General features: G+C 42.0%; 1 protein-coding gene across 1 annotated transcript in view; it reads left to right on the forward strand.

Moving 5' to 3' along the window:
• The window catches only part of OCA2 (OCA2 melanosomal transmembrane protein), a 184038-nt gene that overhangs the window by 106109 nt on the left and 60142 nt on the right, over positions 1–17787 (forward strand). The window contains exons 13-14 of the mRNA XM_069972387.1: positions 9253–9391; positions 13018–13150. Of these exons, the coding sequence (XP_069828488.1) occupies positions 9253–9391; positions 13018–13150 (272 nt within the window). The remainder of the gene's footprint in view (positions 1–9252; positions 9392–13017; positions 13151–17787) is intronic.

Below are 17787 nucleotides of genomic sequence, written 5' to 3' on the forward strand. Positions count from 1 at the left end.
GTGTGTGTGTGTGTGTGTGTGTATATATATATATATATATATATATATATATATATATTTATATTATACACTGTGCTGAGAACAGGTGAAGCCCTGGGAAGGGCTTTTGGGGTCTTTCCTGCCTACAATCAGCTAAATCCTCACTGTCCCTACTCCAGGATCTCTCAGTCACTACCTTCAAGATGGCATCTGATGACAAGCAGCCAAAGCCATGCTCTTATAGTTTGGAGGTCGCATGAGTAAACCAGCCAATGATTTTGCACTCTGTTCTTGCATTGCCTGCGTGCTCCTAGGGCCTGTCACACCCCCTGCATAGTTATTGGCTAGAAAAAATCCCCAGGCAAGGGTGAAGGAGAAACTAATTTTTACTTCATTTTCTGTTGGATGTTTGATTGAAAACTAGCATTTCCAATAGTGTAATATTCGATGGAATAGCTACTCGATTGAGTACTACTTATATCGAATAAGCAGAAAATAGTAAGTCTTGTAAATGGATGTATTTGCTATTTAACTACTGTGTGTTAGTTGAAATGGGAATATCCCTTTAAGGTCCCTATGAAAATGTATACATCTTGAGGTGTTTTTTTTTTTATTGGCTAAATTGAGCTAAAAAAAACAAAGCCACTAAAATACAAAATGATTCAGTTCTGACCTACTTGCAATCGCTCCATACATACTCATAAAAGTCAGTTTTGCAGCACTGTATGTTATGCCAACCTCAAAAGATCTGACATTTTCTGCAAATTGTTTAATCAAATGTAAATTCCCTTAAAGCTACCACATATGCTTTCATTGAGCCTTCCTTTTAAACTTCAAATAGAAGTCCTTTATAATTGAAAGAATGAATGAAATAGATGTAGAATACATTTACGAGTCCTCTGTGCTCCAGGACAGTATTGTTAAACATTGGTAACCTTCTACTCCCTTGTAATTGTTGCCACCAGGGATGACTGCATATAATGTCTAGTGGCTATAATCTTTTAGTACTGAGACTTCTTTAGCGCCAGTATACAAACATTTAGTCTTTTTCTCTTTTGGTAGATAACATCTCTCATTTTGGAAGTTCATAAAACAACACATAAATTGTGTTGCACGGCCACCAGAGTTTATAGCTCTGAGCTTTTTTGCATGCACCAGCATAATAGTTAAAGGAAAATGTTCTGTCTTGGCCAGATATTTTCAATCGGTTCAAAAAGTCAGGCATCAGTGATAAGCGTTGTCTGAAAACTACTGCTCCAGGGAAACATTTAAGGCTTTTATTTTGCTTTGTGATACATTCTTTGTAAATCAAATGTCCGAGCAAATTTGCCACAACATCCTGTTATTGATGGATCCATAGTGAAAGCTGATAGTTTTCTTTCCTAATGCCTATGTATGAATGTAATTGCTTGTATTACTATTAATTACTAGTGTGATCTCTTATCAAAAAATGCAATGGATGAAATAAGACAGACGAATAATTACTTGAAGCTTCTATCGTGGTTTCTATAACTACGACCAGGAACATGCATTTTACATACCAATACTGTAATTGTTCGTTATATTTGTATTATTTTAACCTTTTTACGTCAGCCATATGGCTACATATGTCGGCTGACGTAAAGGGGTAAATGGACCAAGCTCAGGAGCTGAGCCCGCTCCATAGACTGCTCTCTGCTGCCACAATCCACATAGAAAACCTCTCTTGGAGTTCATTCAATCTTAATACTGTAAATATTATTGGAGTGTTATGCATGAATAATAAGGCTGCTGTCTCTACAGAAGGTCCAAAAATACTACACCTATACTCAGAGTATGTATGTGTATATATATATATATATACATACATACATACATTGGTACCTTGGTTTAAGAGCAACTTGGTTTAAGTTTTTTCAAAATTGTGACTTGGTTTAACCCTTTGAGGACCAGGCCCAAAATGACCCAGTGGACCGCGCAAATTTTGATCTTTGAGATTTCGTTTTTTCCTCCTCCCCTTCTAAGAGCTTTAGCACTTTCAGTTTTTTTTATCTACAGGGCCATGTAAGGGCTTGTTTTTTACAGGAATAGTTATACTTTGTAATGGCATCTTTCATTTTACCATAACATGTATGACGGAATCCCAAAGTTATTATTTATGAAGATATAAATCGGTGAAATCGTTTTTCTGGCAATTAATTGCTCACTGTGCTTGCTGACAAGTGGTTGAAAATAAGTGGAGTTTAAAAAAGGAGTTGTTGGTGATTCTGTGGGTTTGGAGTGACTGATATATTGTTGTTTTTGTGCAATTGTGTGGTGTGCATTGCTGCAGTGCATAGATAGCTAGTGCCATAGTTGCTTAGTTAAACAGGTCCAAACAGTTTTTTTTTTCTCTGGTCTGCTCTGCACCTGGGGGTGGGGTTAATTGATCTCAGGTGCTTAAATCAAGGCTCAGCACTCACTGTGTGTGCTTGCTCACTGTGCTTGCTGACAAGTGGTTGAAAATAAGTGGAGTTTAAAAAAGGAGTTGAAAGAAGGAGTTATAAGTTCTGGTAAGTGCTAAATCTCTTTCTTTTTCACTGTTTTTGTTGCACTGAGGATGATGGCTAGCAGGATGGAAGGATTCATTCAGTGCGCAGTCTGCCGCATGTACGCACAACTGGAGCAGGTGTTCCAGGGTGAGTACCGCTGTGACAGATGCGAGCATGTTGCCCATCTAGAAGCTCAAGTTAGAGATCTGGAGAAGCATATTGCAACACTGAGGGAACTTGGCCACCTTGAGAGGGAACTTCGGCTCACTGAGCAGGAAGTTAGTGGGTTAGAGATGGAGGGTGGTGATATAGATCAGGAGGCCCAAGTAAGTAGCTGGGTTAATGTAGTTAGAGGGACCAGTAAGGGATCCAAGAAAAGGAAGGCCACTTCTCCTACTATATGCCCAAGCAAAATTGCCAAGTTAGGTGATGATGCAAGGGCATCCGTGTCAGAAATGGCAGCTCTAGTGGAACCTGTTCTCCCTAACAGCCGGGGGAACAGTCCAACTAGTAGTGGGCGGGATGGTATTGTAGGTAGGCCTAGACAGCTAGTGGTTGTAGGGGATTCTATAATCAGGAAGACGGATAGAATAATTTGTCGCCAAGACCGCCTCAACCGAATGGTTTGCTGTCTCCCTGGTGCCAGGGTTCGGCATGTGGTGGAAAGGGTGGATAAATTACTTGGGGGGGCTGGGGATGACCCAGCTGTCGTGGTCCATGTGGGAACCAATGACAGGATACAAGGTAGGTGGAGGTCTATTAAAAATAATTTTAGAGAACTAGGTGCTAAGTTGAAGGGAAGGACCTCCAAGGTGGTATTCTCTGGAATACTGCCTGTGCCATGCGCATCGCAGGAAAGACAGCGGGAGCTTAGGGAGTTAAATGCATGGCTCAAGTCATGGTGTAGAGGAGAAGGGTTTGGGTTTTTAGAGCACTGGGCTGACTTTTCATTGGGGTACAATCTGTTTTCCGCAGATAATTTGCACCTTAATGGAAGGGGGTCCGCTGTGCTGGGGGAGAGAATCCTAGAAGGGGTGGAGGGGTTTTTAAACTAGGGATGTGGAGGGAGGACAATGTAGTATGTAATGTAGTGGCAGATAGGTTAAAGAGGGGACAGAACAATGAGGAGGGAGGAGAAGGGTCCTGTGGGGGGAGGATAAGAGCAGTGGATAGGGAGATCCATATGTTGCGGATGAACAGTGAGGATGATTGTAGCCACAGCACAGTAATAAATCCCATTTCTTATAATGAAGCGGTTAAACTCGATGGTAATATAAAGTGTATGGTTACTAATGCCAGAAGTCTAGCCAGCAAGATGGGGGAGCTGGAGGCCTTGGTTCTGGAGGAGTCCATTGATGTGGTTGGTGTGACTGAGACATGGCTGGACTCCTCACATGACTGGGCTGTCAATATTCAGGGATTTACGTTGTTCAGAAGGGACCGGGTGGGCAGAAGGGGAGGAGGAGTATGTCTGTATGTCAGAAATGATATTAAAGTGAGTGTAATAGATGCAATAGTGGGAGATGACTGTGATGATGTGGAAGCATTGTGGGTAGAACTACAGAAGGAGGAAAAGAGGGAAAAAATTATTCTTGGTGTAATCTATAGACCCCCCAACATTACTGAGGAGGTAGATGGCCAGTTGAATAGACAAATAGAGCGGGCTGCCCGGGAGGGAACAGTAGTGATAATGGGGGACCTCAACTACCCAGATATAGATTGGGGTCACGGTTCAGCTAAAACCACAAAGGGGAGGGAATTTTTTAACCTCCTGCAGGATAATTTTCTGGGCCAGTTTGTGGAGGAGCCAACTAGAAGTGATGCCTTGTTGGATCTGGTTATTTCTAACAACGCTGAGCTGGTTGGGGATGTCACTGTCCATGAACACCTGGGTAATAGTGACCACAATATAGTGACTTTTAGCTTAAAGTGTAGAAAAGAAAAGCATGTTGGGAGGGCAAAAACTCTTAATTTTAAAAGGGCCAATTTTCCTGGGTTAAGGGCAGAACTTCAGGGCATAGACTGGGAGCGGCTGCTGTCACATACGGATACAGCTAATAAATGGGAAATCTTCAAATCCACATTAAATAACTGTACTGCCAAATATATTCCTATGGGTAACAAATATAAACGGTTAAAATCCAATCCCACATGGCTTACAACCGAGGTTAGAAGGGCTATAAATGAGAAAAAAGGGGCATTCAAAAAATATAAATCAGAGGGGTCAGCTGTAGCATTTAAACATTACAAAGAAGTCAACAAAACCTGTAAAAATGTAATAAAAGCAGCAAAAATTCACAATGAAAGGCAGGTAGCTATAGATAGCAAAAGAAACCCCAAAAAATTCTTCAAATATATTAATGCAAAAAAAACCAAGGTCAGAGCATGTAGGACCCCTAAATAATGGCGACGGGGAATTAATAACTGGGGATCAGGAGAAAGCTGAGTTACTTAATGGGTTCTTCAGTTCTGTATATACAAAAGAGGATGGAGCTGTGGTGGGTGGGGCCAGTACTGAGGTGGGTGGGGCCAGTGCTGCTAACACATGTAATGTACTGAACTGGTTTACTATAGATATGGTCCAAGATAAATTAAACAAACTCAATGTAACCAAAGCTCCAGGGCCTGATGGATTGCACCCCAGAGTTCTTAGGGAACTCAGTTCTGTAATTTCACTACCCTTGTATGAAATATTCCGTGATTCTTTGCTTACTGGTATTGTGCCGAGGGACTGGCGTAAGGCAAATGTAGTGCCGATCTTCAAAAAGGGCTCTCGAACTTCCCCAGGTAACTATAGACCCGTAAGCTTAACGTCCATTGTGGGGAAACTATTTGAGGGGCTTATAAGGGACTACATCCAAGAATATGTAGTGGCTAATAGTATTATAAGTGATAACCAGCATGGTTTTACTAAGGACAGAAGCTGTCAAACCAACCTAATATGTTTCTATGAAGAGGTAAGTAGAAGCCTGGATGGCGGCGCGGCGCGGTGGATATAGTGTACCTGGATTTTGCAAAAGCGTTTGACACAGTTCCTCATGGACGTCTGATGGGTAAGTTAAAGTCTATTGGTTTGGAAAATTTAATGTGTAACTGGATTGAAAACTGGCTTAATAATCGTACCCAGAGAGTGGTGGTCAATGATTCCTACTCCGAATGGTCCCCGGTAATAAGTGGTGTACCCCAAGGGTCAGTACTGGGCCCTCTTCTGTTTAACTTGTTTATTAATGATATTGAGAATGGAATTAACAGCAATGTTTCTATCTTTGCAGATGACACCAAGCTTTGTAGTACAGTACAGTCTATGGAGGATGTGCAGATGTTACAGGATGACTTAGACACACTGAGTGTTTGGGCGTCCACTTGGCAAATGAGGTTCAATGTGGATAAATGTAAATGTAAGTTATGCACCTGGGTACTAATAACCCACATGCATCATATGTCCTGGGGGGAGTTATTCTGGGAGAGTCACTGATGGAGAAGGATCTGGGTGTACTTGTAGATAATAGACTACAGAACAGCACACAATGTCAGTCAGCTGCTTCTAAGGCCAGCAGGATATTGTCATGCATTAAAACAGGCATGGACTCTCGGGACAGGGATATAATATTACCGCTTTATAAAGCTTTGGTGCGGCCTCATCTGGAGTATGCCGTCCAGTTTTGGAACCCGATTCATAAAAAGGATGTTCTAGAGCTGGAGAGGGTACAAAGACGGGCAACTAAACTAATAAGGGGAATAGAGCATCTTAGTTATGAGGAGAGATTAAAAGAATTACATTTGTTTAGTCTGGAGAAGAGACGTTTAAGGGGAGATATGATTAACTTATTTAAATATATAAATGGCCCCTACAAGAGATATGGGGAAAAGATGTTCCAGGTAAAACCCCCTCAAACGACAAGAGGCCACTGCCTCCGCCTGGAGAAAAAAAGGTTCAATCTCCGGAGGCGACAAGCCTTCTTTACCATGAGAACTGTGAATCTGTGGAACAGTCTACCACAGGATCTGGTCACAGCAAAAACAGTAGAGGGCTTCAAAACCGGCCTAGACAAGTTCTTAGAGCAAAATAATATAAATGCATATGTATAGAACCTATCACCCCTCCCCCTTCCCTGTATCCATCCCCTCCTTGGTTGAACTTGATGGACATGTGTCTTTTTTCAACCGTATTAACTATGTAATTATTAATATTGTGACGCTTATAGCGGTTTTATTTTTTCACCTACGGGGCTGTATGAGATGTAATTTTTTCCGGCATGATCTCTAGTTTTTATTATTACCATATTTGTGAAGATCGGACATTTTGTTCACTTTTTAAAATTTTTATTTTATTTTATATATAATGTAACACAATCGTTAATCCGAGCACTTTTTTCCCCTCTTTTCGTCTACGCCGTTCAGCGTTCGCCATGACGCTTGTTATATTTTAATCGGACAATTACGCGCACTACGGTATATTATGTTTATTTTTATAATGGGAAAGGGGGGTGATTTAAAGTTTTATTGGGGGATGGGCTTTGGGGTAGTGTAATAATGTTTTTTTACTTCCTTTTTTTTTTTTTTTTTTTTTACACATTTTAAGTCCCTTTGGGGACTTTAACATACACTTGTGTGATTATTCACACTGATCACTGCTATGCCATAGGCATAGCATTGATCAGTGTGATAGGCGATCTGCTCATTCAGCCTGCTTGTGCAGGCTCAGTGAGCAGATCGCCGATCGGACCGCATGGAGGCAGGTGAGAGACCTCCGGTCACACTGCGGGGGTCCCGATCGGTAAGTGACAGGGGACTCCCCCTGTCACTTACACTTAAACGCCGCGGCCGCACTGCAGCCTGTCATTAACGGTGAGGCTTTATAGCTCAGGACGTACCGGTACGCCCAGGGTCGTCTAAGGGTTAAGAGCATTGTTATGGTTTAAGAGCTCCCTGTACTGGGTGGGATGGGGAGTGGGGGTGGGGCATGGTCTGCATAGCAGTGTCTACAGCCCTGTACTCTGACCCAGGAAGTCTCCCTCACCTTCCAAATCATATAAGATCCTCTTTTAGGCTTGGGATTACATCAAGGGACCGGACTCTGGAGGTAATCTCTTCATAGCTGTAACCCCTCTCTCCCCAGACAGAGAGTGCTGCATGTATGTGCCCGCATCTGTCCTGCTAATTCCCTCATGCTCCTTGCAGTCTCTGTCAGTCCTGATTGGTCCATGCTGAACCCCCCCTTCTCCATTGCTGTCATGTGACCACACAGACCTCTGACAGCAGCCCTGCTTCTTTATTCTAGCCTGCTGTACTACACTGCTGCATTATGGGGATCTGCAGTTCCATCCTGTATCTACAAATTGCTGCTGTTATCAGATTTATGCACTTACTATATATTATACACCACATGCTGATTGCTATACTGTACAGTAACTTATATCACATATTCAGCTGCTTATAAATGTTTGTTTCATTGGTTTTACATGTTATTCAGAATATAAAATCATTATTTTTGGGGTGTGGAACCAATTGTCTGGATTTCAGTGATTTCTTATGGAAAAATTTGGATTACAAGCACAGTCCCAGAACGAGTTTTGCTCCTAATCCAAGGCACCACTGTATATATATTAGAAAATAGGGCTGGGGATTATTTTTATGCTAAGGCTCATTTCTGGAGAAACAGGGTAAATATACAAAACTTTTCTTGTTCCTCCCAATGCAAATTCCAACTTTGCGTTAGATCCTAAAGGAAAAGTTCTCACTTTGTATAATTTTAATACACCCACAATGATTGCTTAGTTGTACAGGTGGTGTGTTTAGAGCAATACAACAGCTTTGTTATCAATATCCATCTTGTGATCATTATTTGTCTTTGCTATAGCTTTTTTTTTTTACATAGAGAAAAATAATGAAAATAGTGTGTGTGATATCATAATTCATGTGATACCATAAGTAGATTATGACCCATACGTCTCTTAACTTTTCTAAAGATTTTTCTAAGGGTCATTACTCTAAACTAACTTGACTTCTCATTAGCACTCAGAGGCAAATAAAGCAATTTTCAGTTTCGGCTTTGAGTCATCTAGTTTCGCACTTTGTCACCTTGACACCTTCTGCTCACTTTAGTGTACAGCTGTCAGATTCAAAAGGACAAGATTTATTTTGAACAACTGCTTCAAATGCCAAAGCCCTGATAGAAAGTCTATAGAAATTGACTTGCTTCATAATACTTTGAAGAAAAAAAAAACATTTAATTTAATGTGATGGTCTACATTGTATGTAGGCATATACAGAAAATACCAAACCCCACTAATATGTTCATAAATTACTACAATAGTTTTATTTGCTAAATTACATTTCTTCTTCTAAATGTTACTCTTCATATTATTTCACATGGTGGCAGTTTAAATGCCAGAACTGACCTTCCTATTGTAACAGCAGATGGGAAGTTACAACCATCTTTTGTCATTATTAGAATTGTAGAAGCTCAACACTCTGTCTGACATTCACAGGGAGCATATGACTATGCACAGACATGACCCTGCTATTTCAGGCAGGAAAAGAATAGGAAATCTGATCGTGGGGGGTACCATATATGAGGCAGGAGAAAGTGAAAAGCAGGTTATTGAAAGATGAAGATGTTACATTCCTGTCATAATCTATCATTTTTATACAAACATAGCAAACGTTAACACGACATTTAGATCATGGTGTCGAAAAACTCTAAATTGACATTTTAACACATCACATGTAATTTTGAACTCGTTATTTTTTTGTCCTTTAGGTTGTGTGAAGTACTTAATCTTGATCCCCGACATGTTCTGATCGCAGAAGTAATCTTCACAAACATAGGGGGAGCCGCCACTGCTGTTGGGGATCCACCCAATGTCATTATTGTATCCAACCAGGAGCTAAGGAAAGTGGTAAGTAGCAAAAAAAAAAAATTAATGACTTATGCTTGAAATCCATTGTTTTTTTGCCTTGAATTATTGCTACCCATGATTAGAAATCTGTCATAGCACACATGTGCAGCAAGTTAAGATGCACTAAGCCTGCAGCCAGAATGCAGTCGATAAGAAGCGATGACCAATAGCTGCCGCAACATTTATTGGACATCATATACAGACGTGGTTTCACCTGCCCGCTATCATTGGGATATAGGTCGTGCCCTTCATGTCTTATAGTGCGTTTACACGGAACGATTATCATTCGAATTTTTGCGATAACGTTTGCATTTGAGCGATAATTGGCTTGTGTAAACACAGCGAATGATCAAGCGACGAGTGAGAAATCGTTCATTGTGATCTTTCAACATGTTCTCAAATCGTCGCTGGTCGTTTGCTTAAAATTAGCAGATCCCTTTGTCTAAATAGTCTTTTACAGATTCACCCTATCTTTGAGATGGGCTTAAGCGATCTTAAAATTATCGCAATGACAATTTTTCCACCGATTTTTCACTTAGTCTAAACGCTGATCGTTATGAAAATCAAATTGTTACTTTAAAATTGATAAACGATAGATTGAGCAAATTATCGCTTCATGTAAACGGACCTTTAGAAAGCTTACTCCCAGAGACGGGGAGTCACAGACAGTGAGTGGCAGGGAGCAGAGGGCTTCAGCTGTCTTCTCTCCGGACAACCCTTTTAACTTATCAGCTAAGTAGCTACAATTGGCTTGTAAGCATCAAAATGGGACCAAGGAGCAGTGGAACAAGGTGCACTGGTCTGATTTATCATTTTAGATTTTACATCATGTTGCAAATATAATAATTATTAATGAACTATAGCGCTATGGTCGGTACAGGGATATTCAGTTGTATAGCAATAATTGTAAAGCGATGGTAAAATATATATATCTTATACCGGAAGAACCAGTGAAAAAAGTTAGCTGTGAATGAATAAACAATCACAATCAGGTGGATGCTAGGTGTGTGACTTTGTAACAATCTCCAATAGCGGTATACCGTTATCACACGTAGTGATACTAAAGTAATTTCATATGCTTAGTGACAATGTCCTACCTGTGTTTGGCAATAAGTTCTCTCTGCGTTGGTTATCCTGTAAAGTTCATCTTGCAAGGTGTAGTAAGGGAGGATCCTTGCTGTCGGGGTTGGGAGCGAGCCCCGGCCGGCGGCTTTGCTGCTACTAAAAACACCCGGCACAATAGAGTAAGTTCAAAGGAGTCCACGTTTGGGTGACGTCACTCTAGTGGATACGGAGGCCGATGTATGGCAAAAGAACATCTAACGCGTTTCAGCGAACTTGCGGTCGCCCTCGTCAGAGCCTCCTCTGACGAGGGCGACCGCAAGTTCGCTGAAACGCGTTAGATGTTCTTTTGCCATACATCGGCCTCCGTATCCACTAGAGTGACGTCACCCAAACGTGGACTCCTTTGAACTTACTCTATTGTGCCGGGTGTTTTTGGTAGCAGCAAAGCCGCCGGCCGGGGCTCGCTCCCAACCCCGACAGCAAGGATCCTCCCTTACTACACCTTGCAAGATGAACTTTACAGGATAACCAACGCAGAGAGAACTTATTGCCAAACACAGGTAGGACATTGTCACTAAGCATATGAAATTACTTTAGTATCACTACGTGTGATAACGGTATACCGCTATTGGAGATTGTTACAAAGTCACACACCTAGCATCCACCTGATTGTGATTGTTTATTCATTCACAGCTAACTTTTTTCACTGGTTCTTCCGGTATAAGATATATATATTTTACCATCGCTTTACAATTATTGCTATACAACTGAATATCCCTGTACCGACCATAGCGCTATAGTTCATTAATAATTATTATATTTGCAACATATTGATGTAGAGGATTCGGAACCCTCTGGATCTATAGAGCGGCATAGTGGTTCGGTATCTGCAGTGCAGCGCCGCACAGTGTGAACTAGCACGGAACACACGTTTATTATTAGATTTTACATCATGTGGATGGCTGGGTAAGTCACTCACTTTGGGAATAAATGGCACCAATGATGCACTATTGCAACAAGACAAGTCAGTGCAGGCAACGTGATGTTGTATTGGGATACTATGGATCCTGACATTTGACTTGTACCCACCACCCAAACCTCCTTGCAAACCAAATCTATACTTTCCTGGCAAGAGCATTCCCAACTAGCAGGGGTCTGGTATCTCACTCGCTGCAAAAATTGATTAAGGGTGGGTTCACACGTACTGTATCCGCAGCGGATTTCACCCTGTGTGTTTTCAGCAAAATCCGCTGCGGATATGATCCCTGTAATTTTCAATGAGGTTACATACCTGCAGCGGAGTATGTAAATGCTGGCCCCCCTAACCCTCACCGCCGGGAACATACTTTACCAGCTCCATGCTACATCTAAGGCCCCCATCTCCCGTAGGTCCTGCACAGCCAATCAGTGCATGGCTTGCCGCAGTCACTGATTGGCTGCGGGGACAGTCCCGCTGCGAGTATGTAATCTCATTGAAAATGACAGGGACCGTATCCGCAGCGAATTTAGCTGCAAACTCTCATTGGTTCTTGTAACCCCACTCTAAGAATGGTTTGAGAAACATAACTGTATCAAAGTGGTGACTTGGTCTTAAAATTTCAAGATCTTAAAATTTCAAGATCTTAAAAGAAAACTATCAGCAGGTTAGACAAATCTAAATTGCCGATATGTCCCTATTGCACAGGAGACGCCAAGGAGAAAGGCATGTGTCTTACCTTCCTTCTCAGCGCTGTTCCAGTGCAGTTAGTCTTTTGCTCCCTTGGCCTGCCCACTCATTTCTAATGATAATGAATGGAGCAGGCTGGCTGGATCGGCGCTATGGGCATGGGCAGTGTTTCTAATTTGTCTCACTAGACTATTTAGCAAAAGACTAATTGCACCCATACCTTCCACCTCGGTGTCTTCTGTGCAGTAGGGACATATCAGCAGGTAAGATTCATCTAACCTGCTGATAGTTCCCCTTTAATATCATTGAGCCCCTGTGCTAAACAAAAAAAGCCATAGAAAGCCAAAATGAAGCTTTTTAGTGGAAACATTGGGAAAATGTAATTGTTACAAGGCTCTATGTCAATTGGGCTACCATCCCCTTTGTGTCGCTGCAATTTCCCGCATATAAGATCACCCCCATAGGGGAGTCAAAAGTTATAGAGTACATATTATTCACACTAAAATTATGAGTGGCTATAAAACAGAGATGAAGTTTAGTCTATATTCTTTCCATGATATTGTTTTGTTGAGAAGCTTGATTTTGTTATTTAAAAAAGTGAATGCTGACCCTTTCTGTGGATTAGGCGTATTGCTCTATGTACATTTAGTTTTTGCATTCTTTTAGGTTTTTTTTTCTGCAAGTTTTAATACTTTATTTTTAGGTTACATTGTTATTTTACTGTCCGTTTATGTAAACAAATCAAGAATGGCAAAGTAAGAATGTGTGTGTGTGCATACTGCTTTTGGGTAATCCCCATTGTGCTACTTGGGAGGCAGATTAGTCCTTGAGTATTTAATTTACTTTACATGCTTCATTCCCTCTACATTTTAAACAAGTGGCTGTTTTTGTCTAGGGATTGGACTTTGCTGGATTCACAGGACATATGTTTATAGGCATTTGTTTGGTTCTTCTGGTATCTTTCCCATTTCTAAGGATTTTGTATTGGAACAAAAAACTTTACAATAAGGAACCCAGTGAAATAGTTGGTAAGACAATGTACTTTTTTTCCTTCTATAACTTGTCTAATATTCAATTTCCTTCACACTATTATTTAATACCTTACTTTCATTTACTTGAAATGGCCCATTTGGTGGGAACATCTGAGGGGTATTATCCTCATTAGGAGCGGGTTAAATGTACCCTGGAAGGGGCTGTCCACCCAACCTGCTTCCCCCCTCCCCATAAGCAGACACACTGGTGCGGGACCCCACAGCAACGAGCCCACGTCAGTGCACCTGCACTGCCTCGCTAGCAACTGGAATAAAAGTCCTTTTTTCTTCAAATAACACACCAGCAAGATTTTGGAACACAGAAACAGAATTCTTGTATTCGGAAAAAGATTTATTAAAGGGTATAAAATATGGACTGGTGTAAACTCCCCTTGGCAGCCAATTAAAGCTCGGCTTTCACTATCTGCCAAATATTTTAGACTCCTCACTCTTACAGAGTCCTCATCTGTACTCAACAAACATTTTTATTGGCCCCTTTGTGCCCTTATACAGTGGGTATGCCCTCTTATGTGCCCTCAGTGTGCTGCTGCTGCCCCTATACTAGATGACCCATCATGCTTCTGCCCTCCATAGTAGATGACCCCCTGTGCTGCTTCCTCCCTTTTAGTAGGTGGCCCCCTGTGCTGGTGCTGCCGTCCTATATTAGATGCCCCCCTGTGCTGCTGCCCCCTAGTAGATGGTTTCCTCTGCTGCTGCTCCCTAGTAGATATTTCCTGTGCTGCTGCTCCCTAGTAGATATTTCCTGTGCTGCTGCTCCCATAGTAGATGGCCTCCTGTGCTGCTGCCCCCGTGTATATTGCCTCCTGTGCTGATGCCCACCTGTAGATGGCCTCTTGTGCTGATGCCCCCCTGTAGATGGCCTCTTGTGCTGATGCCCCCCTGTAGATGGCCTCTTGTGCTTATGCCCCCCTGTAGATGGCCTCTTGTGCTTATGCCCCCCTGTAGATGGCCTCTTGTGCTGATGCCCCCCTGTAGATGGCCTCTTGTGCTGATGCCCCCCTGTAGATGGCCTCTTGTGCTGATGCCCCCCTGTAGATGGCCTCTTGTGCTGATGCCCCCCTGTAGAAGGCCTCTTGTGCTGATGCCCCCCTGTAGATGGCCTCTTGTGCTGCTGCCCTCCCAGTAGATGCCCCCTGTGCTGCTGCCCCCTAGTAGATGGTTCCCTGTGCTGCTTCCTAGTAGATGGTTTCCTGTGCTGCTGCTCCCTAGTAGATGGTTTCCTGTGCTGCTGCTCCCATAGTAGATGGCCTCCTGTGCTGCTGCCCCCAGTAGATGGCCTCCTGTGCTTCTTCCCCATGTATATTGCCTCCTGTGCTGATGCCCCCCTGTAGATGGCCTCTTGTGCTGCTGCCCTCCCAGTAGATGGCCTCCTGTGCTGCTGCCCCCTAGTAGAGTGTTCCTTGTGCTCCACCCTCCCCATAGATGGCCCCCTCTGCTTCTTCCCATTCTAGATGGCCCACCTGTACTGCTGCTGGTCTCTAGTTGATGTCCCCCTGTAGGAGTGGTGGATGCCCCCATGATGAGATTAAAAAAATTCACTTTCAACACGCTCCCCTATTGATGCTCCTCTTCTGACATGCAGCTCTCCTTTTCTGACTTCCAGCATAGGCAGCATGTGGATAATTCCTTTAAGGGCACACATGCAATTGAATAGTGTGCTTGCCCAGGAATCCAGGACAGGATTCCTAGGACAGCATTTAAGTGCAGCATATTACTTAGGGATCCTCCGATGGGCCCCCTGAGTAATGCGTAGTGCCACTATTGACTTTGATAATGTTTGTGTTTTAGATGGCCATAGGCCCCCAGATCGCCCACATCTATCATCCACAATCTGCCACTGGCCTTTATAACTTCTGATTATAAGAAGTGGGTTCAGGCATCTCACAAACTGTCTAGGAAAAATTCTTTCCCACGTAGAGTATTATTACTCTGGTCTGTAAAATATATATTTTATAGAAAGTTAAAAAAAAGTCAAACATGAACATGTTCCCAAGCAGTCTCTAGGATAAGGGAAGATTTAATTTAGATGCGGAACAGTAAGGGTACCGAAATACAGGTGTAGGTTATTGCTGCAGAGTATAGCAAAGCAACTACAATCAACTTCAATCAACAAAAACATTTGCAGCTAGAAATCTTCTGATTAGCAATCAAAACCTCTGCTGTATCAGTTACAGGGAAATCAAATTGCTTCTCTCACATTTGCTGATTTCTGTATTTTTACATTCATTGATTTAACCTGCTCTATTTTTAAAAGGCCAATTATTGTATATTCTTTTACAAAAGAAAATTTGTCGAATCGAGAAAGTATGAGATTTTTAAAGGCTTAAAGCTGTGCTATTATGAAAGAGGGACTGGTAAATGACATACAATGAGCCAAGTAATTGAAAAGGAGGGCTAGGACAACCTGTCTCTCTATGAAAATGACTGGTTATCAAAATTAGATGAGCCTGCATATATTACTGGTGTATGAATGCGGTGGATCATGTGAAGCTCAGACTATTACTATTGGGATGCTACAACTAAAATTCTAAACTAAATCAATTTGTACAGTATATCTTGGATTAGAAACAAATACCTACCTGAACTTGAAATGAAAATCTATATATATTCAGTTGTGAACTTATTTTATTAAGACTGTATTTATTAATTTGTGCTGATACTGTAGATTGCAGAGCTCTATCTTCAAAGACTTTTTCTCTCACATATAGCATCTAATAAAATGGTAGATGATTAACTAGAGGCAGCATTTTAGGCTGTGTTTATTTTGTGTTAATGTGCATTTTTGCAGCTATTTTTTGTGAGCTGTGTAATTGGGGTAAAAAAGTGCCCTTTTGTGCTTTGCTTTTGTCAAAATTGCTGCATAAATGGCACTATTTATGTTACAAACGGCTGACACTGTTAGCTGTTAGATTAAGGCAGGGAAGCAGCTAGGATTCACGGGCCCCATAGCAAAAAACTGTAAGCACCCAGCCCCCCCCCCACACACACACACAGACACACACACACAACACACAAGTTTCTGCTTATCTATCTGCTTGGTGATGTGCCCAAATACTAAAATCTCTTGTGGCCCGAGGCAGAATCCTGGCTGCAGTCACAAGAGTGACAGGCAGAGCAGAGAACCAATGGCTGCTTGCTCTGTCAGTCCATTCTATTTCACTATAAGCGCCCATTAGGAGCCCTCATGGTTAAATACATAGGTGCAGAAGCAGACTACCTTCTACTTAACCCTTATATGATATATGAACGGTAACATGTTCGGTAACATGTTCTCTTTTACCCAATAGCTATCTAACAGTATTAGCAGTTTGGAACATGATTTACAGCTGATAGATTCCCTTTGAGGGTGTAATGCAGTGGGTTTAATATATAGCACCTTCTGGCTGCTATCAGCAGCTGCAGCAGCTTAGCCAGCATAGAGCAAATCCACGTGCCAGCTATTTAACTTTTTAGATGCAGCTGTTAAAAGTGACAGCTGGATTTAAAGGGTAATCTGTTACTAGGTTAATGCTGCCTTAAATGAGGGCAGCATAAACTAGTGACAGAAATACTAAAAAGATCAGTGTAGAATTTCATTTGGTTTAGCCGTTCCCCTCATAAGCAGGAGAATAGGATTCTTGCCACACCCCTCCACCGCTCTCCAGCTGCTGATTGACAATTGACTACCTATACACAACATATGTATAATTTCCAATCAGTAGCTGGTTGGCGGAGTTTTCTGTTTCTCATGAATATCCAGTACTACTGGGTTCATTCATATAATTGAGAGGACTATTTATTGCCCATGTTATTAAGGAGGATATCGCATATCACCTACATTATTCTGTGTAGCTGATTGTATTATTCTGTTTAGCTTCTAGTTTTTTTCTACACTTCGCGCCTGTTCACACTACGGAATCCGCTTGGATAGCCTCCAGCGGGCCCTTAGACAGGACAGCATTAACCTGCTGTTTAAGTGACCTTTTATATACCTCATTGGTAGTTCAGTGGTCCAGATTGGCTACCTGGCCCCTTGGGGTTGCCTGACTTGGCAATTAATTCAGCCTGCCTCCAGCAGACTAAGGACTTATTCATGTGCTCCTTTATCTATGTAGGTGGATACAGCCACACAACTGTATCAGTACATTCCCACAAAGATTTAAACACTTACAGCTCTCATGGCATCATATTAACACATGAGTTTTGCGAAGTTGCAGCACCTGCTTCTGGCCGGTGAGAGATGGTGATTCACTCAGGGGATTGGGGGGATCCAGCCAAGCCTCCTGTGACATCACACCCTGCCCCCTGTCTGCATCATTCTGTGCTCAGCAAACACACACAATGTGAGACAGAGGCATGGAATATTTGTCTCCTAAGGTGGGAGAGCAGAGGGGGCAGGAGACAATGTGAATTTGCACAGAGGCCATTTTTTTTTCACTTCCTGGATTTCTATCAGCTACCAGTGTGGCAGAACCGTACAGATATGGTAATACATTGTATAGACACATCTATTTAACTTTTAATGTACTTTTAATAGAAAACAAGTTTTCCTTATGTGGAGTTCCCCTTTAAAGTGTCAGTCATTTGGGAAAACTTTTCGAAAAGTTTTGATGGATCCGTGTGTAAGTATTCAG

This window comes from Dendropsophus ebraccatus, chromosome 5 (assembly GCF_027789765.1).
Source record: "Dendropsophus ebraccatus isolate aDenEbr1 chromosome 5, aDenEbr1.pat, whole genome shotgun sequence".
NCBI classification, from domain to species: domain Eukaryota; kingdom Metazoa; phylum Chordata; class Amphibia; order Anura; family Hylidae; genus Dendropsophus; species Dendropsophus ebraccatus.